The 23,993-nt window shown below is 40.4% G+C and overlaps 1 protein-coding gene across 7 annotated transcripts in view; it reads left to right on the forward strand.

The window, feature by feature from the left end:
- The window catches only part of LOC105231303 (Down syndrome cell adhesion molecule-like protein Dscam2), a 111,967-nt gene that overhangs the window by 55,711 nt on the left and 32,263 nt on the right, over nucleotides 1–23,993 (forward strand). For all 7 annotated transcript variants that reach the window (XM_029552465.2, XM_029552470.2, XM_029552466.2 and 4 more), the window contains exon 8: nucleotides 22,379–22,530. In XM_029552465.2, coding sequence (XP_029408325.2) covers nucleotides 22,379–22,530 — 152 coding nt within the window. The remainder of the gene's footprint in view (nucleotides 1–22,378; nucleotides 22,531–23,993) is intronic.

A 23,993-nucleotide genomic window follows, 5' to 3' on the forward strand; every position in this document is an offset into this window, starting at 1 on the left:
CTGATTGTTGACTCGCCGCCGTACGCTTGCGCTCTTCCACCTCCACACCCACATCACCACTTCCACAAGTATTTACCGAATGTTGCATGTGTGTGCGTGCGAAACACTGTTGCTGTCAGAATTCATTGTCTGCAGCTGCAGTCGCAATGATTTGCAACGTGCAATGTCATTACATGCTGTGCACAGCCAGCGCAGCCGAACCCAAAGCAAATACAACAATGCGCTTATAGAAGTTGCAAAAAGGACACTCCAAAGCAAAAGCAGCAATGAAAGCAGAAAACAATAAACAAAAAACCAAATAAAAAACAAAAAAAAAAAAAATAAAAAAACAACAAAAATGCTGTAAATGCAAAAAAATACTTAATCATTAAAAAGTGTTGTGGAAAAGTTATAAGCGCTTTTTATACACAAACCTCGGAAAGCCATACAAACTTCATGGAAATTGTGTATACAGGCGATACATACGAGAATATTGTAGTTTCTACACATATACATTTACATGTATAATATACATTGTATATGTATACATATGTATATGTGTGGGCATCGGGCGCCTCGGTGTATGCCAGCCATATTGCGCCATTCAGCGACGCCGCAAAAACTTGTTTGAAAACAAACCTGGAAAGCAGGAAACACCAGCACATACACAGCCTGCCTGAAAATAGTAAACAACGGGGAAAGCAACAGCAGCAGCAGCAAAACAACAACAAAAGCGATAGTAATTTAACAAACCCGTCTGCCAATCGTACACAAATCCAGCAGCGTTAAATAACAAGCGCCAGTTGGGCCTGGCGAGGGGCGCAGCAGCACTTGCTCCGGCTACAACAAATATTGAGCGAAGTAAAAGCAAAGAATATGGCACCAGCTGCGCTACAAATGGCAATGTGGACGGCCGTGAAGGTGATGGTGGCCGCGTCAACAACGAAAAAACAACGAACGCCGGAGCAAAAGGAAAAAGCAAATAACAACAAAACATCGAAAAATGCAGGAGAAATAATTTTAATTAAAACTTATGCGCTGGCAACTGCGAAAATAAGCAAGAAGTGTGAGCAGCATGGTAATTAAAAAACCGTAAGTAGTTACAACGCCCCCGTCTCGCTGAATATGTATGTATGCATGGCAGCCCATTCACATTAGGGAAGCGCCTTTCGGTGCGCGGTGTTTGCGAAGGACTCTTGCACGGCATACTAAACGAGCAACGCGAAAACTGTTTCGGTTTTGGTTATTTATCATTCTGCGGAGACCGTTGTCGAAAGCTCTGCGAAGAATGAAGGCAAGTAGATACAGGGTTTGCCCGGAAAGTAATAGGACCAACTTTCTTCCGTGCGCGCACCGACTGAATTCGGTAGAGGGCGTTCCTAGCTAACGTACGAGCGGCTGGTCAGTTGTCTCCGCGCACCTGGAGAGTCAGGACAAACATTTTCGCGCGACATGTTTCTGTGAGTTGTGCAAGCCGAAAAAGCAGCGTTTGTTAGAGCAGAGGTACGCGATTAAATTCTGAGTGAAATTCGGTAAATCTGCGAGAGAGACGTTTGATACATATGATCAAGCAGACTTACCTACATAGATGTTGTTTTAGCAAAAAGTGGTATGTGTCGATGGCACCAGGCCTTTTTGAAGAGCAGGTCGCTGATGAAGACCGAAAGTATGAGCAAATCCACCATTATTTTGCTCTTCCTGGACAAACTGCTAACGCCAAGTTTTTTGTGGAAGTCCTCAAGATACTCAAACGAAGGGTCAATCAGGTCTGACAAGACATCGCAGCTGATTGGAAGTTGCACCACGACAACGCCCCGGATCACATCGCCTTTCTTATGAACAGCTACCTAACCAAGGGCGCCATACCAACGTTTCCGCAGTCGCCCTACAGCCCAAATGTGTCCGCCGGACTTTTTTGTTTCGTTCCCTGAAAAAGCCGATGAAAGACAGGCATTTTGAGACGACAGAAGGGGTCCAAGCAGCAGCATGAACCTCGGATCTCGAGGTTATTCCTGAGAATGCCTTCCGTGACTTCTTCAATGCTTGAAAATCACGCTGCCAGCGCTGTATCGGCGCGGAAGGAGCCTATTTTGAAAGTCTTTAAATAATTGTAACGATTGGTTCAATAAATTTTTTTTAAAATGGTTCAGTCTTATTACTTTCCGGACAAACCCTGTAATCGTAATTCTCGAATCAAAAAAATCCAATCTGCGATATATGTATATATGAAAATGCGGATGCCTTCCCCTTTCAAGCGGCATATTCTTCAATTCAAGATTAAAATTTTCCTTCATATCATTGGATTTGTCACCGGAGAACGTTTTATTGAATATTTTCATACAAACGGTTGCTCTGGACTTGAGTTAGTTGAAACCTAACGAATTGGATCCAATGTGATCTTGCTAATAATTATAATGACCTTCAAGATTAGTGCAGTTAAATTGAATTTATTTTGTTTTCGTTATAAATGTTTTCATACTTACTGAGTGGCTGTGTACTGTGAGTAACACCGATTTCAAAGATGCTCCGCTCTAATGTTCCTGTACTTGTGATATGTTCCTCTGATACAATACAATCTATGTATGCAAACATGAGCACACATACAATCACTAGTACATGGCAAGCATATTAGTTGTTGCCATTGCTGTGAACCGCTGTTGCCAGGAGCTGCCAGCTGCCAACCTTTTATGGCGTTGTACAGATTTTTTATACGCTTTCACGGTTTAGCTTCCCCCACGCCGCCGCGTACGAAAGTAATAATGCGAAGTTCCCGCAATACACAAAAGTGGCGCCTACCCTTTATGAGCATCACCTAAGCCATCAGTCTGTTTAATTATACTGCATGCGCGGCGGCTTTGTTGTAATTCCTTAAGTATAAAAATGTGTGAGCGCAAGTAATGCGCCAGTGGATTTAATAAAATATTTATGCGCCTCCAATCAATTTGCCAACAAGCATTTAGGTGCATTCGTGGTTGCCGAGTTCATTGCATTATCAATTGTCCGTGCTCGGCGAGGCCCACTAACGCTGCTATTTGCCTCGGAATTCAAAAGTATTAACCCGCCACACGGCTGCCATCCACTAAATCCTCTTTACCTTCGCTGCTTGGCAGCCAGTATGTTAATTATGTGCGCTAACTGCTCCGGCCCACGGCCGACTATTTCTATATTTGCCTTCCCGTGGCCTCTCGCCGTCAATAATAATGTTGCCCGGCATGCATTCATTCATGCGGCCTTTCATTTATTCATTCGGTTCTCTCGCACATAATGCGGACTTATAGGCGGTTGTGGCTGTGCGTGTCGGCGCTGAAAAGAGAAGAATAGGCTGCATAAATGAATAAGCAAATATGTGGGTGTCTTAGGTGAATGAGCGGTGAATGAAGCTGTAGCCGTCATGGTATGGTCAGAATAATTAAAATGAAACACACCCATACATACAAGTATATGACCTGGTAAATATGTATGCATAGAAGAAAACTGCCAACTATTCCGGTAAGTTGTGCTAATATTGTGCAAATGAAATAATTTCAGTTTGATATTTGCTTTGTCGACTAAGCCAGGCTTTCTCCTGATCGATGTGTTATCACCAGAATTGATTCTCATTGAGTCTCAACAATCGAGCAAGTTAATTATTAGAGTTCAAATATATCCAGTGTATAGTAAAAACCAATTGGCAGCATATGTCCCAAATATTCTTAGTTCAAAGACAACATAAAATAATGCTCTTTCTAAGAATAATCTTACGAAAGTATGAATCGTGGCGTCATGCATGGGGTACCGAAGCGAGAGACCTTCCGTGCATGCCGTCTCTTTCTTACTTTAAGAAACTTTCAATTTGTAGCTTTACTTTGCTAGGTGGTGCGGAAAGTTTTCTCCGTTATAGTCTTTTAATAATCAGTTAAGTATTAAGCAACTTGACTCCAGGAATTTCACTACTACTCGTTCAACTAGTTTACAACTTCTTACAGTTTTTGTTTTTCTATTTACATGCAATGAAATCGCAGGGAGTTTTTATTTATGCTGAAGGATTTTCACTTTGCAACTTATGCAATTACCCAGCCGTTAGCTCGAAACAACTTGCGAAAGCTGTCGAATGATAAGGATGAGACAGTTGCATAGCTTACAGCCACCGGCGAGTTGTGCTAGTTGCTTTTGTAGATGTATGCTGCATTAATATCTTTGCAAAAGCATTCATAAATTAATTTTTTACACTTTAGTGCACTGAATATATTTAAACAATAACTTTTAGAAATTATTTGAATAGAATACTATTGAGGTCATCATCTCTAACAAATAAAGCGTGCGTTTTGCGATTATTATATGGTCTGTAGTCTGATAGACTCATTATGTGGTCCTCGTTTCATCTTCCGTAGTTAAAATGAGAGAGACTCAACTTCGGGGACTATTTTTTAGTTTAGAGATTACCTAGTATAGTTGTGATGATACTGACCACAGCAAAACGGGTTTTTGTGGGCTGTCAATGGCAACTCATTAAACCATTTTTCGGCTGAAGACTAGCCAATCCCAAAGGTTTCCTAAGTTTCGCCAACCTCCGCAGATGCTCTCCTTTCTGCTGCGATTTCGGTGAGGGTTTTCAGTCGTAAATGCTTTGCCAATATCTTTTTTCAATATCCTGTGCAACAGCGACAAACATTTAAGAGAAGGGGATCACGCCAGTCTTATTCGTCCTTAAAAGGGGGGTCTCTCGACCGAGGCTGTTAATTCTATTGGGGCTTGGGATCGTTTCTACGCGCGGGTCCCAAATCCAGCGCACAATACTGGAGAGTAATGTTTCGCCTTCTCCCTTTAGCTCGCCTTCACAGGGATGTTCTTTTGCTACCCAGAGTATACTTAGTCTAAGACCGGAAGTCGTGACCTGCTTCAGCCATACGTATAAGAAGCGCTTCTGGCAACTCCGAAATGAATGGCAGTCAGAGAACGTTCCTCACTTGAACTTCTACAAATGACCCCAACCTCCTAACTCAGCTTCAACCGCGTAAGGCGTGTCTACGCCAATAAAGAAGAAGAAGATCATGCATGTTCATGCATAAGGAGTTTTATATCGATCATTATTTTAAGTTGCGCATTTTTAGCAGCACCCGAGCCACGCAGCCCTGCCGACCCTTTGTTCTAACTACGGTGTTTTAATTATTACCCAAATGACTTTTGGTGCGGTGTTGTCCTTACCTTAACACATTTATACCCTACTTTCTCATCGTCTTCTTACCACACACACTGCTTCATTCGCGTACTCACACATTCAGTGCTGTGTATTGTTCTTAAATACACCCGACATTAGCTGGGCTTTAAAGTGGCTTAAGGTAGGCTTTCGAATGGAGCAGTTGTCAGAAGTTCCGACAATAAACACAATCATATTACAACAACTTCAGTGCCTTCATCAGCACTCTCATCATCGTAATAACATCATAATGTTCTGCATCAGCGCACCACTTGAGCATTGCTTGATTACTCAACTCTGGACGGACCGCACCCACCACACACACATTCGCCTCCTACCTTGGCCGCTGCTTGTTCACTGCATTTTATTTCATTTTGCAGTTGGAAATTTCGCGTGCCGTAGCGCTCGTTCGCACGGTTGCTCCGGAGCCCCGCTCGATTCGCCGTGCCGGTACTGCGCCCAGCCATCTGCAGGCGCCTTCAAAGGAATCATTAAATTGATGATTGTTTTGCTTCTTCAGCTTTTTAGCCAGTTTTCTGATTCCGTTGTTCCGGCATTCCTCCAGCCCCCCGCCACGCACTTCATTTTTCTATTGAAACTTTTGATATTCTGTTTTAACTACCGTTAAACTCTTAGCGGTTGTTTGCATCGCAGCTTCTCGCTCGCGTCGCTCCGTCAGTCCTTCGCCGTTTCCCGCTATATACGTATATACTCGTATATATTATGTATACATACATATATATATATGTATAGTGAGTGTATGCGTGTACGACTACTTCTATCGCTCTATTTCTCCTTTGGCTGCTTGATAATGTTACCGATGCAATGAAGTGTTTGCGTTGAGTTGCGTTAATTCTCGTTGCTTCCGCCCTCGACTCTTCGACTCCTCGACCATTCAGCGCGCTTTGCTCGTTAACGCTATTCTTGGCCGCAACTGGAGTAGCTGACTGTGGATAAAAGCGAAAAGGAAGAATTGTGCGCTTGAGCATTTCTGAGCGCTTTATTCCGACTTTTAATTTCTGTTTCCTGCCTCGTCTGGCGCAATTCGCCCACAGAACTCTCGCAGTCCAACATTATATTAACTTTTGCTGAAAATTGAAATTTTCATTTATTTCATAGCTGCTGGCCGCTTGCTGCGATCTGAAACCACTTTCATGCTTTATGGTAGTTCTTATTGTTGTTGTATTTAGAATCGTTGGATTGACTGTTGACTTTCGGTGTTTACTTGAGTTGAGAACGATACTTTCTTAATAGTTTTCTCAACAGCCAGGGCCCTACAAGAATATCGTCCGATCGGTCTCGATTCGCCACTGCTCTGCTCGTTGTTTTTCCATGCAACAAAAAACCGCATTCAATTGTCATAAGCGCTCTCCATTCTCTCTTTGGCGCTCAAACGTCAAATGCTTATTCTATTCGCCACTCTCAAGCTAAATAATTAACAGAGAATCAACGCTTTCGAATCTCAATTTTATACGTGCCACAGTCACAACGATTTCGTACACGTGTTAGAAAACCATACTTGCTCAAAAGCTGCCGCTTAAAAACCCGAACAATTCGAGGTGTTTATCACATGCAATTTAATTAGAGCAGCCATTTGCATATGTTGTGCGACAAATTCTGAGAAAACTTTCAGCTATGAACGCTTGCAGATTTAATTACATGAAATCGTTAGTGAAAAGTTTTGTGTTCGGCAATTGAATCAACGTTTTTAGTGACCAACAAACTCGGAAAGTGCTAAGAGCTGCATGCTCAGGCATAAGGATGCATTTGTCTGCTCACACACTGGCGCACATGCCTCCACTTGTAGCCACAGACCAGCCCCCGTGTGCATACCTCCACACACATACACATGTATATGAGTATGATTGTGCGGCACACTCTGCCCTTCACCGTCATAAAGTGTGGCTGCGAGTATGTGCGTGTCTGCAAATGAATAGGTGGAGCGTAAGTGGCAAAACGACAGTCATTCACCAAACTAATTCACTTTGCTGTGAACACATAATTGAGCTATCAGCTGAAAGTGGCAAAAGTTTCAACTTGTGGGTGGCCGGGCCTCACTTGCCGCCCACTTAACTACATTGTTTCCATGTTTGTGCATTTCAGCTTTTGCTTTTAGATACTACTTATGGATTCATAAGTGAATATAAGGCTGCTAAGGGGAAACTGTTTTCGTTTCTATTGAAGAAAGTTAAAGAACTTCGCGTGTATCATTTTTTCAGTTTACCTTTAAGCGACTAAGCAACGATCAATTTTGATCAGTTTGAGTATGAACGTAGTGGTCTAGAGGGTCGGTTCACTGTGGTTGCTCGGATTGGCCTCCTTCCAATGAACGTCTCTTTGAAAAGCGTTTTTCATCCTATTGTTCGCGTTTGAAGAAACGGCTCTTAAATATATTTGGATTCACTGATCATGACGAGGATCAGTAGACGTAAATGAAAGATTTTATATGCCGGATAACTTTGTAAAAAGCATTTTGATTTCCACTACTCATCGCATCGCCGAAAACATTTGATCATCAGATGATTCATCCCCCAGCGGGCAGGGGGTAGAATTTGCCCACGGTAAGGTATGTTTGTCGTAAGAGGCGACTAAAATCCAATATGAAATATGTGTGTTCTTAGGCTTGCGTCGAAATTTAAGCATAGTCTTGTCAGAAATAGTGCCCTAATACTCAGCTTGAACTGATATTGTGGACTTTGAATGTGATTCCTTCTACTGAAAAGACATTTGAAGTTCAAGCGACAAATGTCACCAGTCATTGAGTTCAATGGGTGCTTAACTGGTGGTATAAAAAGCTACAAAGTCTGATCGGAGACTTGAATTTGGTACCACTGGAACCAGTTAGCCCTTGGAGTTCCGTCCAATCTGCTCATTGGGTTTGGCCCATTGATGAGACTTCTGGTGGCTGTGGTTTAAACCTAAAGGCAGGCAGAATTGAAAAGTCAATTCAGTGTGGTGTCGCACGGCCGCCAAGTGCCGGAATGTCAGCACGGCAGAGGTTTTAAATCGGTATAGAACCCGACCAAGGTGGCAAAGGTGTCCATTCCTCCCGACCAATTGGAACCAAATAATACATACACAAGGTGTGTATTACATATGTGGAGTGGTCTGATCAGCACTCAACGCATTGCTTTTATCTATGTGATTTTAAGCACCGTGAGGTTTTGCCGTCGACGGCAGGTACTCACGTGAATCACAATGAATGTTGTAACCACAAAATATCATTGGAAATGGTATATCAAGCACTGGAATAAAAATCCATTCCACTTTTTGACTTTTGTAAATATACACTTTTTGACGCTTGATGAAGCACATTTTACTTAATTTTCGGTGTTAAAAGCAAAAGTTCGTAATTAAATTGCTGAATTTTCTCACCAAACTTTCAAGTCTAAAGAAACTGTGTATTCTTTAAATATAATGCTACATAGACGCTTGCAACGTACATGCATGCATTCAGTGATTTCGTAGAACTTCATCTTCATGTGAGAACTCGCACAAGACAAACCCCAATTGGCAACTTCAAGCGGAAGTTGGTGAGCAAGCACGTGCCAAGGCAGCACCCACACTCCTACACACGGCGTGGAAATGCTGCCCTCAGCCGCCGAATTGAGCCAACAACAATATTAGCACAGCAGTGTGAGCCCACTTGAGAACTTGAGGCAGCGCATCAAACCCGGAAGTAATGATCTGCTGAATTTAAGTTTCACTCCCTCGTGATATGCCGCCCGCCTCACCCGGCATTTGGTGATGGCAGTGTAACACAATTGTGGCAATCTGTAACCAGGCGATGCAAAGGGCGTTAGTCGAGCGTGTGATTGCCGACGTGGGTGTGAAGTGGGCGTATGTCAGCGCATAAGCTGCTGGGGCTTAGCTGCGGTTGTGACATAACCAAATAGTGGACAGAATTTAAGGAAATGTAAAAAGTTTTGCTCATTCACTTAAGAAAGTCGTGTCTTACTTGCCAAGAAGCTGCACATGCAATACAGTGTTTGTCAGGTTAATGAAAGCCTGAAAAATGTGAAGCTGGAAGGTATAAGGAATATCAGACAAAAAAATATTTAAGTTGTACCCTGTCAACTTTGCTGATATTCGCGCCTTTTTCCATTCTCTTCCATTCATTTTTAATTTTGCCAGGCAGTCCGTCAGTATATATAGGAGCAAATCCCGCAGTTTTTGAGTTATCGATCTGAAAATTTGCACCCGTTCTTTCCTCACCAATGAGCTGCTCGTTTGTGGGAACAGTCCATTTCGGACCACTACTGCAAATAGCCGTCGTACAAACCGACCGATTAAAACTATTTTACGGAATCTTTTGTATTTGTGAAGGTATTATAGCTTTGGTGCAACAGAAGTTAACGTTTCTTCTTACTATTTCTAAATCACTTTCTACTATAACTAATTTTGAGACCAAATTTGGATTTGCTTGTGTGGAACCTTTCTGAAATGTGATATTTATGAAGGTCTTCCATTTCTTTAGGTACATAATTCAAAACTGCATCTAAAGCGCTGTTGTTTCAACAATTAATATGAATATAGGTGAATACCTGCATGTGGTTTAGCTAATATGGGAACCTTCTGAAATGTACTTGAGTACATGTCAGTGGCTGTAGTTCTAAACGATAAAACATGGATGACTTTGGTGTCGCTTGCACATCTTTGCAGCGTTCTGATGCTGGGAGTCGGAAGTGAAGCAAATTGCAGCGGAGAATTGAACGTAATTTGGCTAAATTTTACATTCATGGCAGCGGGTGAAATGCAACTTGTGCGACGATTTTATGAAATGTCAATTGAGCTAGGGAAATTTGTGTGTGCAAGATCGTGCACGTGTTGTCGACACTCGGCTGCTTTCGGACCACTGAGAAACTAGTTGAAAACTGATAAACACCGCTATGAGTTTTCAAAATTTGCTGACAAAATGAGTCGTAGATTTTTTATTTTAAGACTGACCTTTTTATAGTTCTTACAAAGAGCGGCGTATAAGGATGGTGGCGTGGTTGTGTGCATTCCAAGAAGACAACAAAATTTTTTCGTTCATTTAATGCCACACGATGAACTAGTCTTTTTCGCGCTTCACTTTTCCATGCGTGGTTTCCCAGCAGTTTAGTTGTAAGGAGTGTGTGTGCTCTGCTTGCGTTGCTGCAGCCAAAACTCGGTGCGAAATAATTTGCTGTTAGGTTTGTGGGCTTAGAGCGAGCAGCTCGTGACAGGATGTAATTTTCAATTTGCTGGCAATTTTCAACTAACAAATTTACATGGATAAATACATTTCGTGTTCATGCGATGTGCTGCGCAACTTCGTCGTTCATTTAGAAAGCCTGCGTACGAACGTAGCATACATACTTGCGTGCCAATTACTGTGGAGGGTGGTTTTTTAGGGTTATGGCGTTTTTATTTAAGAAAATATTAAATAAAAAATGCTAAAAAATGAATGATCAGTAGTTTGGCTTTTTTAGTTCACAAAATGACGGCATTTAGTATTTGTCATAATTTCGAGTAGTAGGTTGGGTTAGATTAGATGGCTGATCTAGAGAGATCGCACCTAGACTGCTGTATATAGTTCTTTGTGAAGTCGTAAAAAAGAAGAACTCCTGTGTTCGAACTAATGATTTAGGAAAACGCTTAGTAGCTAATACAAATTTGCACAAGCGTTTAACCACCAGTTTGTTGGGATGTCTGAAGGTATGCTCTACCAAGTGTTTAAATGTTGACCTCCTAAACACGGGACAGTCAATAAGGAAGTGTTGAGTTTTTTCGTCTTCTTCCATAGAGTTTCTGCAGTTGACGTCTGGAAAGCTTTCCATCCTTGGACGTCACGTCATTAGTGCAATGAACTGCTAAAAGCCCACAAGAAGGAGATGTTAGCCTTACTGAGGTCAAAGAGATCACAAGATCTTTTGCGAGCGATTTTGGGCCATAAGGCTTTTGCGTAAGCGCATGAACCGATGGTGATCCAATGCAGCACACCTTTTTTGGGTGTATAAGCTCTGGAAAGCATTTGTTTCATATCAAAAATTTTTAATATAAATTTCTTTCTCAGGATTGCGCGAGTTGTAAATGAGTCTATATCCCTCTAAAAAAACACCCTCTAAACTATTTAAAGTCACGAATTTGCATTTTAATTTTAATCGGTATATCATACATACATACATATGTCGGGGTGTGCTTAGTATTTGAAATAACTTGGCTGAAATTGACGTCTACGAAAATGAGCGTAGCAGCTGTGAACGTGCCGGCGCTGCCGCTGCATTGTAACGGTATGAAGGTATTTGACGTTAATACCATTTCATTATTACAATTTTAAGCCTAATTACTCTGACGGCGCATTAATCACATCCGTGCGGAAAGCCACAGATGACAGTTCCAACACACGGGAGCGAATGAATGGCGAAACAATGACAAACTTTGCCGTGCTTTGCATCTGAAAGACACTGCCGCCCGCTGCGGCTGCTTTCGTTAACTTCAAATTGCGCTCATTCACGCGAGTGTGGGTGTGTGTGTATGCCCCAATCTCATATGTTGTAGTGGCAGTATGTGAAAAGGATTACGTGAGTGCGCGCAGGCAAAGACGTGTGCTGCTGCTACTCAAACAAGCACCTGTGCGAGTTTGTGTGTGTGTGTGTAGCGCGCCGCTTTTGTTGCTTAACTTGTTGCCATTAATGTTGCAAAATTTCCTTAGCCGCGAGCGGCTTAAGGGGTGAAATTCTGCACTGTGTTTTGGGCCAGGCAATGCACGTGTTTAATATTCATTCAGAGCGGCTGAAGAAAATTGAAATTTTATACCATAAAAACAGTTAAATTTGTTGCTATTAAATTTACTGCATGCAAATTCGTTTACTATAAAATTTAAATAATTCTTGAAGCAGTAATTCTCATAATTTTTATCTACATTTGAAATATAAATAATGTAAGCAAGAAGTGTTCATTGTATTATAGGTGCCTGTGCAGCTTGCTCGAGCTTTTCCAGCTATCTTTATTACACACAAATCTGAGCCTCATTCGTTGGCTATGCCTGGCTCAGTGTTTACACATGCATTCGAAGCTAGTCTCAGCCGAAACTGGGGTTAAGCCAAGTTTCTCTAAATGCCAAAACCCACGAGCAAATGTAATTCTTCATTGAGTCATTAAATAGGATTGTGGCTTACCATATGCAAATGGTCGGTATTCAATTGTTATGCTCTCTAAGCGCTGCTGCCACAATTTGCACACATTCTACCACAGATTTAAGGTTCACTTCACGCCGCTCATACAGCACTGAAACCGTTAAATACGTTTTGAATACGAATTAGTATGAAAGACAAACTTTGCAATTCTCAGTTTCTGTATTTCCTTGGACATGTAAGCACATGCAGCACTAATTGTGAATGTGTGTAAATATGCATTTGCCGGTTCTTATTAAGATTTTCGGAAAAGATGCAACTTTGTAAAGCAATGCAATACAAGTTTTCCAATTTCATTTGGATTTCTTCTTCGGATGGACAATGAAATTTCTGTAGAATGTCCTGCTATGTCGTTAAACAATAATGAAATTAGTAAAACTTTTGTTCCTGAAAGGAAACTGAAAAGAAACTATGCATTTGTATCTCGAAAGTATTCACAGTTTTTGTATACGCTGGACAACGAGCAACTTATTGACACATGCGCTACACATGCAGCAAAATTGCTTGCTGAACTTTGTATGTGTGATTGCATGAGCGTGTGACTCACTTGAAAATAGTTCGTTAACAATTTAAATCGGTTTCTTTGACTTGAGAAATGTTGCGTATACGCCATGGCGAGAAAAATCCGCACAAAACAAAGTTGTTTGCAAATAATTTGACAGACTGAGCTTTCTACGGCTGATATGGTAAAAAATTTAGAAAAGAGTATAAATGAGAAATATAACACTAACAACAGGCTAGCGCGCCAGAAATTCACAAACACAAATCATAAAGCAAAAAGAGGCGATGATAATAAATATGCAAAGTGGCTTAGGTTTTAAAAAATTAATTAAATTTGTTTTTTTAATTTCAAAATTACTTTGATTTACTCTTTGCATTATGCCTCGTTTCGCGCTTTATAAGAAAATCCGAGAAGGTAATTTAAGAATTATTTTGATTTCTAAACACAAAAATATGTTTGTTCGCCGAAAACTCTTCGCTCGTTTGTTTCAATCGCCACATGCTTCTTTCGCCATCATTTTTTTTGAAAGAGCCTCATGTGTTCTAATATTTTTTTGGGTCAAATCTCAGCTGTTACATTAATTTGTGTGCACAATTCGGTAAGACAAACACATATGCTTGACATCAAGGTATGTACATACATATGTATGTACCCTTAGTGGAATGTAATGTTTAAGTGTGAGCATAGTGAAGCCTATCGTAGAAAGCGTCAAACTGTTGCTCTATAAACTGCATTATTTGTGCAGACAAAGCTGGGAGACTTTCAAAAAGGTCATTTCATATTCAGGTGACCTACCTAGGCATTGTCAGCCTTCGAAGTATGTATGACCCCATATGTGCATGGATTAGTCGCTGAGCGCCGTTGAATAACTGGCGGCGACAATCAACCAAACGTGAGTGCCAGCAGCCATAAGACCAGTTGATGACGTGTTCTCAAATGAATTTAAGAGTGCTGAAAGATGTGCAATATAAACGAGACAGTGAGGAATGTTTTAACTCGACCTTACGTCGCTAAAGAGTGGAACATTTGTCGATGAGTGACGGCTTTTTACTACAGCGGATTGATGCCTCGAAAGGTTATGCTGAGTGTTTGGTGGGATTGGAAAGGAATCATCCACTATGAGCTGCTCCAGCCTGGTCGAACGATTGATTTTACATTTTACTGTCAACAACTGATGAGATTGAAGCAAGCAATCGAAAAAAAACGGCCAGAACTGATCAAGAGAAAGGGCTTCGTCTTCCCTCAGGACAACGTTAGACCACACACATCTCACATCTTTGATGACTGGGCAAAAACTGGGATAGCATGGCTGGGAAGTTTTGATGCATCTACCATATAGCCATGATCTTTCACCATCGGACTACCATTTGTTTCGGTCAATGCAAAAATCCTTTAATGAAGTAAAGTTGGCTTCAAGGGAGGCCTTTTAAAATTGCTTGTCGCAGTTTTTCGCCGAGAAACCAGAAAAGTTATACGCTGATGGAATAATGTTTTTAGCGGAAAAATTGCAAAAAGTGGCCTACTAAATTAGTTCGTAATTGGTTCAGTAAAGTTCATTATAAATATGAAAAATAAGTTGAAGTTTGATAAGTTGAGATATGAAAAGACTTTTTGGACTACTGAGTTATAATGGATGTGAATGCATCAAATTGTTTGCCTTAGAAATAAAACTGATAGTGAAAGTAGGGAAATAACAAAATTATCATTACAAAATAACTAATCGAAATCGTATAAAACTCAAAAATAATTAATGAAATTATTAACTTTAAATTCTCCGAAGTCTAGTTTGAATTCAAATACGAATTATATTCTTCAATATCGCTAGAAATCATTTCACAAAATTAACATAAAATATTATGAGCATAGAAGCCAATAGATGTCCTGCAAACCCTGTCTAGGAGTCCCCTTGCTGTCGATGAATTTATTGTTTCCAAAATGGGAGTTTGGCTGGAGTTGGACGAGCCAACGCTTCCCAACCAATTTAACTGAAACTTAATTTCAGAGGGCGCATATAATTTGCTGTCAAACGTGGCATGAACGAAACTGTTGTAAATTTCGACACAAGCTTTTGGGGCCGTTCGCATCACGTTCGCTGCATGTTCTCATAAGCGCGCACTAAAGCAGACTAATCACATTACAGTTATTGTTGCCGTGGCTTATACACTTATATTCACCACACACATACATACATGCACTAAACTTGTTGAGGTCCCGGCTTCGGACACTCGCAGCTCGTATGTGATAGTGGCAATTAAATATTAGTACAGTTAGAAACAAAACTTATCAGTATGTACATATGTGTGTATGAACGTGTGTATAAAATATATGTTTGGACATAACATTTTAGACATTCAGTTTTATGTGTTTGTACTCTTAACCGTTATTAGCATAACAGCAGCGCAATTATGGCTATAAGTATGGGGAGATGAGCAATTTGGCAGGATAACATGTCCTTTTACGCCGCCAACTCGTTCGTACATTTTATGCTGGCAACTCTTATTTTGATGTTTACATTTATTTTACCTTGTCGCACCTGAAATTTAATTACACAAAAGTTTTTCCATTATATTTTCGAAAACACTTACATACATTCTCCTCACACAAAGCTAAAGTTGTAGAACCGGTGGTTTCAAGCACCATTTGCACTTTGGCACTTTCTGTTTGAGTGAAGACTATTGATAGATGTGATGGTGTTTTAAATATGATCAGGCTAAATATTTAAATAATAATGTGCAATTTTATCTAAATTAGAAGAAATCTCACATTGTGACTCAATCTCATTGTCAACATATGAAATTCTACAGTTCAATCGAAATTCGGACAATTTTATACGTGATTACGCATTAATTTGAATGCTAAAACGGCTTGGCAAGGGATCAGAAGTGAGTGGATCACTTTATCCAAACGCATGAATATTTTATTCCATAATCCTCTTAGTTTTTGTCCGTCGCAATCGATTGTCAAAAGTAGAGCGCACACAGAAGACACACACACAAAGCTTGAGTGCTGCCGTCCTTTAATGATATGCCATATCAGCAGCAGCACAAATTCTTGTAAACAAAAACGAATTATTCTAGCATTTACATAAATTTCTAAGTGCAACAAGCGCCACAAGACCACTTGGCCCTCGCAGCTCTGTACGTAACTCATACGCCACGTCGAGTACTCCACACATAATCCACATAGTATTTGCGCAAAAAAACACATGCGCTGGCGGGAGCGGACGAGAAGCAGGGCTTCCTTCGTTTTTGCGCTAGTGGCATGTCTGCCACTTGTTGCATGCAGCTGCTCGTAGCGAAAAAGTTGCCGAAAAGTATGCATGCACAACGAGGAGCAAGTTCGGAAAAGTGTCAAAAAGTGCCAAAAAACTAAGTACTGTGGGTGTTTAAGTGGCGGAGTGATGAATATGCTGCAGCGCAGGCAGCTGAAAATGTCTGTCTGTTTTTCAGCAGAAAGTTTTGCGCAAAACATAAGTTGTTGCTGGCTTGAATCACGTGTCTTTTTGTTGTGAAAGGAATTTGCATGCTAAAACTTCCTCTCTGCCATCTCTCCGCTCTCTAGCTCTCTGTCGCAGAGTTTGCAACTATAGAAATGTTATCTATTCACCATACAAGTTCTTTTACAAATATGCATACATAATATATATATGTATATTGTATGAAAGATATTGTTTGAAAGTAGTCGTGGATATGTGTGTAAATGTGTACGTGTCATTTGTGTGCGATTAAAGTCGGAGTCCTGTAGCTGCTGCTGTTCTTAGTGTTCTTAGTTGAAAAGCACAAATTACCCATGCTGAGCACCACACACCGCATAACAATGCCATGCTTAAACACATTCAAATATTACCCAAACCAAACTTGTGACACACTCACATACTCGCACATATATACATGCACATATGCACATAAAACCGTGAGAGCTCTCTGCAACGAGATCCACAGCAATATTCTTACAACAGCAAGCAGATTCGTTTGCTGCCTTGACACGATACATCTGACAGTAATACGAGGCTGAGACACATACATATATATGATCATTGTGTGTGTATATAAATATGGATGTGTATGTATGCATTGGCGCATATTCGGATTACGAATGCATGTCGTTGCATGTGTGGATATATTCTCATGAAGCTAGTTGAGCAGTAGGAAATGGTGCATCAAGCGTACCTGTGTGTGTGTTGTTTGTGTGTGGCTCGACAGTGTTTTGTAAAACGTCTGCTATTTAAAATGGGATTAGGCCTCTTCTAATCGGAAACAGTACCTCTGTGACGTGCAGCAAATTGTAAAGGCTTTGTTCAAGCTCTCCGAGTGCCAGGAAGGAGTTAGATGGAGCGTTGAAGTTGCGATTATTAGCACAAATGCTCTGGGAACTCGCAGCAGTGTGTAGCGAAGTGAAAGTTTATCTTCGTTCCGTACAAATGGAGTCCTTATTGAATATAAAACTCGTATTCAGATCGATGTCTGCGATTGCATAATGATGCAAATACTAAATATGCATGAAATGGATTAAGAATACCTCACTAGGAGTGGAGCTGCATTGGAGCTTAGGCTTCTGCTATATTATTTTGATTTAATGAATTATTTACGAACTTCATATTTGAGAATTAATTTAAGAAACATTAATTTCGGTTGCATTGAAGCTGTAATCTTCTTCTTTATTTTCGTAGACGTCTATTGGCAATTATGGCCGAGTTTACAACAGCGCGCCATTCGTACTTCCATTCGTTATTTGACTCCAAGTAGAGATTCCAAATGAAGCCAAAGCCTTCTCTACCTAGTTTACATCCTTTCGACCTAGCCAGTGTAGCCTGTCCTATAATTCGCTGAACTATCTCAATATTGTCGTATATCTTATACAGCTCATCGTTCCATCGACTGCGAAAACTCGTAATTTATACTCATCAGATGTTGTCATCGTCCACACGTCTGCCACACAGGACGGGGCTGATGAGTGACTTATAGAGTTAGTCTTTGTTCGTCCAGGTGTTTACTTCTCAGTTGTCTACTCAGTCCAAACAGGCCAATAATACCAATATCATTGGCGTACGCTAGCAGCTGTACACTCTTATAAATATTGTGCCTTCTTGATTCAGCTCTGCAGTTCGAATTATTTTCTCCAACACTAGATTGAAGAAGTCGACCGACAGGAAGTCGCCTAGTCTGAAACCTCGTTTGATATCGAATGGTTCGGAAAGATGTTTTCCGATCCTGACGGATCTTTTGGTATTGCTAGACATCGATTTATACAGTTTAGGTGTTGCAAATTTCGTGGCAGTGAGGTTTGCATAGGATGGTTTATTTTTGAGTCGAAAGAAAGCCTTACCTCCAAATTTATATATCGTATATTCGGCAAAGCCTTTAAATATTATGAAGAAGAACGGCACAAATTCCTTTCCAGCAGCCTATGTTTATTTTAGTTTCTCATATCGTGTGATATGACTGCAGTTTTTATCAACCGCCGTCAACACAAATCGCAAAACAGTCCACCCACACGCCAACATTCGAACGACGCACCCACGTACATGGGCATGTAAGCTGCTACAAGAACAGGGAAACTCATGTTGTAATGTAAATACAAGCCCACATACAACCACGTACGAGCGTGCATTGCTCCAGTGTGGCAGAGTTAGCAGCGACACGACATTTAAAGCGCTTCAAACTGTCCTGCGGGACCGCACGGGGTGTGTAATGCCCGTGATACCAGCAGCAGCAAGTCGAAAAAGTTGCCAACTTTCTTTGTTTAGACACACAAGGCGGTCCGCGGTGGCATGAGCCGCACGCTTTCTTTCGCTTGAAACAGGTATACATCGCTTATACATACATTGTCTCTCTTGGCTCTTGCGCAGCCTCGCCTGCATTTGGTTGGACATTTCTGCTTACGTTTTGCTCCTCTTTACGGCTCGCAGCTTACTCATATGAATGTGTGTACGTTGAAGTTTTAACTTCCGATTCCGCTTTAACGCCAACGCAATGCCGAAAGCAAACAATCAACTAACCAGTTGGGAGACATCACGCACGAAATCAGCCAAAACTCGAGCCAGAAGCGAACTGCCAACAAGCAACTTTCGGACTCATTACATTGTCTTCCATGCCCGTTATTCCACACTCCTCTCTGCCCGTTAGGGCAAACAAGTACCTATGTTGCAAGTTTCATAAGTAAACCAAATAAAACGGAGTATGTATGTATTCATAGCGGTTGGGATTGTTCAGGTTTTGTTCATAGCCTTACCACGTTCTTGGAAAAGCAATTGATATTTTTTTCTTTTTTCCTTGCACGCCGTTGAACGCCGATTGACTCTGCTGGCTGTCAATTGTAATGTCTTCCAAGATTGCTTTGTTGGCTTTCTTGTTGCCGTTACACGATTCATTGCGTTGGTTTGCTCAATAAAATTGTTCTCTCTACTAATTTTATCCAACAAAACTTTTGCAAATCTCAAAGTTTTGTGGCCTGTGCATAACCGATTACTGGACCGGGTACCAAGTGGCTTCGCGTTCAATAAGTCGGTTAGTAAACCTCTTCAACTCTTACTGCTTGCTTCATTGCGAGTTAAAGTTTTCATTCCGTTGATGATTTTATCTAAAGATCGCTCTTTCTATTTTTATTCCTGTTAAGTCTCTCAAATTTCAATTTTTTATACCATCATTTAAATATCCGAAAGCTGCCATCGGGGTTGAAGTAAGAGGTCAATTGAAATGTTCCACTATGGTAAAACACATGTTTTTTGCTACATTTGTTTTTGGCAACATCTGTTTTTTTTATCAACATAGTTCCCTTCAAAGATGATTCTTTGAATATAGCGACCATTTTCTAAACAAATTGTGTTGTACGATTTATCTTTTGCTCCAAAACCTGCCTCATTACGGCGATCATCTCTCTTCTCTTCATTCGGCGAAACTTTATTCTCTGCGAGTGTTCTTTTGTGATCTGAGAACAGAAAATAGTCGCCGGAGGCCAGATTTGGAGAACCCGGTGTATGCGTAAGCAATACGAGTCCCAATTTATGAATTTTTTCTATCGTTTTTGCTGATCTGTGACACGGTGTATTGCGTTGTTAAAGCAGCGGCTTCTTGTTTTTCAAACGCGGCAATTCTTCGTTGATTTCGGTGCTCCTTGAAACGATCTAATAAGCCTATAGTCGCTGTTGTCCTTCCTTTTTCAAGGTAGTCAAAAAACATTGTTCCATTTGCATCTCCCAACACTGCTCCGAATGATCAACTCGTCGTTGTTCTTGGTCAAAAGTGAGCTTTCGTGTCATTCACTTTGCACAGAGCTTTCTCATACCCAAATATTCGTCAGTGATATGATTTACACGTTCAGTTGATACCTTTAGAGTGTCTGCTATCTCGAACGACTTCACTTCACGTTCAGTCAAAACTCGTTTGTGGACTTTTTTGATGATTTCGTCGGTAACAACCTGTTCTGGGTGTCCACTGCGTTGTTATTGTTGAAGATACAAAAATTCTTCAAGTAATTGCGAGGTTGACAGTCTCTGGCTGGATAAAAGTCCGGGTACGTTCCGGTTGCTTAAGTGCCGAGTGTCGTGCGAACGTCCACTACGCTTCACTTCTTTGGTGCTCATTTCACCACGTCCAAACTTAGCATAAAATTCTTGATGATTGATTTTCTCGCGGCAGCGTATGGAAACTCGATCATATTGATTTTTATGTTAGATCGGTGACTTTTCTATTGACCTGTTCGCTGCTTCGAAATCAAGTTTCTTTTCAAATTCTTTCTCTTTGTTAGATAAACTCATAATAATTTCGTGCTATTTGCTTCTACTTTCTTAGCTCTTCCACTCTACCCCTTTGCTAGTATAATTCCATTGCAAGTGAAATATTTAAAAAGGCTTCCAGTGTCATTCTAAAAGCAATTCCAAAAGGGTGCAGACATCAATTCGTAATTAAAGGCGAGCAAATTTCATAAATGTGACCAATAAATATTGTTTGCGTCGCCATGTTGCCGTAATTAATGATTTGTGCAGAAAACAGCAGCTAAGCATACAAATACAACAACCTCGCGCAGCTGCGGCCTTCATTATTCCCACACTCAATCAACCCAACCGACCCAAACAACTGTGTAATTTGTTGAAGAACTTGTTGCAATGAAATTTCCGCTAATTAAATCACAAATACACAACATTCTTCGCAATCGTGCATTTTTCTGCTTTAGCACACACCCACTAGGAATTGCCAACGAATGGCTCACCCCTAAGGGATGTACTCACATATTGACGCCAATACACGCGCATCGTTAGATTCGCAAACTTCGTCAATGTCCGATGCAGCACGGCGCTGGTCGCTGCGATTGGCAAAGTTGGGAACGTTCCCTTGCAACATAATTAATTGCCAATTAGTAAAGCATAACGTACACAAGTATTAGTTAGTCAAGTAAATAAACGGTACAGCACAAGAATCAAAGAAACAACAAATGACGACGGGTAATTACACCAAGAACTGGTTTAACATTGCGAACACAAGCACAGAAGGAATTGACGAGGCGAATAAGGAATGTTGCCGATTTCAGAAAAGGCATAAGTCGAAAAGGGTCTAAGAACCTTTCACCTTTAATATGAATAAGTTCGGTTTTATTGATAATTCAGCACTGCACAGCAAGCGGCAATCTGCTACTGATTAATGCAACGACGCTTATTAAAATTCCGTTTCTGCCATGGCCTGCAGCGTTTGCCTCGGCAAATGTAATTATGTGACACTTGCACACAAGTCTGACTGGGTGCTGGGATGTTCACAGTTATGTGTACGTTGCGAGAGAATCTGATTATTCGTAAATAGCAATGTAGGCAGAGGCAAAGCTCATAACTTTATATCTTTAAGTACAACACAAGTATACTTTCTGTATACACACATAACGCTGTCATAATGAATTGCCATAAAAGCCAGCAACAACAACAATTCAGTTTAGGTAATTAAAATTGATTGATTTCGGTTTTAATCGGCGCTTATGGACCGCTTATGAGAAGACTCCATAAATTTAAACTTAAAATGAATAAATGTGTGTACAAATATCATCAAACTGCTTCAAAAACACTGTTAATTCCTGAAACTTGAGAGCGCCACAGGCAAGGATATATTGAGTTGCTGCCGTTTACGGCAAATTGCTTAGTTATGAGCCCGAGTTTATGGCTTTAAAATTAATATTTTCACATTTATTGGCAAGCATACAATCGTGTAGCAATCTTAGGCCGTAATCCATTTGAAGCTGAAGGGCTCTTCAGTGGTGGATGCAGCGCCAATACTTTCTCCACAGTATTTTCAATAACACTAATGCATGTATTCGAAATTTGAGTAACCTTAGACAAAAATTATAAATTGATGACTTGAGTCTATATTCTAATATTGAAATATGCGCTTGATTGAGTTTAAATAATTTTATTAGCTGTCACAGTGGCGCATCTTTTCATTTTACATTAAAAAAGCTCATTTTACATTACATAAGCTCTTGCTTTTACTTTACTTGTATTGAAGTATGAAGCTCACTCACTCACACCGCCACTAATAATAATTCTTCTTTTTTGCACGCCCACTTCCATACGCTGCCACACAGATTTATGATTGGGCAATACATCACTGTCCACGGCGATGTAATTAGTCACGTCAACATTAGCCATGTCATGGTAGAAGATGGCGGCGAGTACTCCTGCATCGCGGAGAACCGTGCGGGGAAGGTGCAGCATGCGGCACGTTTAAATATTTATGGTAAGTACATATAATAAACGGCATAATAAACAAGCAAAGTTATAAAAATTAATTACTTTCTTAATATTTTCGAATGCGCCCATGAAGGCCGATGTTATTTTAAAAAGCTTTTCAGGCGCCGTGACTTCATGAAAATGTTGCCATCCGGTTGGAGCACAAAGGCACACTACGATTCGGCCATTGGCTTATATGTCCACAAACCGTATGTTTGTGTGTGTTCATTGTCCATATGTCTGCAGGTCATTCACAGGAAAATTGCGAAATTCCCGTTTATTTGCCTCCAACATTTCAGCTGCCCGACGCTGTCATTCAGTATGGACAAATTCATTTTCAACTTTTCTGTTTTTTTTTTTGAATATTTCACCCGCATTTTGCCCCCGCGGCGCACTTTTCAAACGGTCAGCTAAAATTTCATTGCGATTCTGCCGAACAGAATGGCACGCTACTCGCATGCATATCTTATGTATGTATGTATGTATGTATGTACTGGTATTTACATGATAAATATGCATTCGAAAAATAAGCCTCGCAGAGATTTATTGATGTTCATGGAAAGCCGCACTCTCCGTGCGCCAAAATTATTGCAAAAAGACACAGAGCCACATATATGTACTCGTATATACATACATTTACTACTGTGGGCAAAAAAATAGTATGACTTTTTAATTCAAATTTCACGCGAAAACATTTGGTGGAATATTTTTTTCTAGGTTGGTATGACTGTCAGCGACATCTGTGTCAAATGAAACATCAAATTAGTCATTAGTGTTTAGTGTATACTTGTATTTCTGGTTCCGAAAAGTGCAGAATGTTGGATGATTGTTTGTCGCGAGCAAGTTTACATATAAAAAAATATTTAAAAATTCAAATTCTCTTATTCATGCTTTTTCTTTAAAACTTTCTAATTCCCAAATACAAAAGCCAAATACTGAAAATCACTTCTGAAAACCACTTTACAATAATTTTCCAGATTGAAGCGGCTTTAATTGCTGAGAGCAGCTTGAATAATATTTATTTTTATTTGCATCACTGGCATATGGAAACTCAGCTATGCAGCAGCATACCGTATATTTGCGGAGGCAGTAATATTTTCAGTGACAATGTTTGGCGCTAACTTTTAGCAAATAAAAAATTCATACGCCATAAAGTTTGTCATAAATTTTATAAATTTTTAACTGGAAACAAGTGCGCCTTTCAAAAATGCAAATGCCACACTTTTTACACTCAACTGCCACAGCTCTCGGTTTTTCTGTTTCTGTTTTTGTTTTTTTTTTTTGTTAAGAAATGCAACAAATAATAAACATACTCAACTCAGAATTGAAAGAGCTGCGGGAAAAAAACATTGCGAACCACAGCTGCAGCACAGGAATCTGCTGACGCTGCACTGACCCACATAGATAAAGCCAAAACATGCTGCCTGTTCCTTTTCTGTGGCCGAACGTGTACTCGTATGCCCAGAGGGT

This window comes from Bactrocera dorsalis, chromosome 5 (genome assembly GCF_023373825.1).
Source record: "Bactrocera dorsalis isolate Fly_Bdor chromosome 5, ASM2337382v1, whole genome shotgun sequence".
Lineage (NCBI taxonomy): Eukaryota > Metazoa > Arthropoda > Insecta > Diptera > Tephritidae > Bactrocera > Bactrocera dorsalis.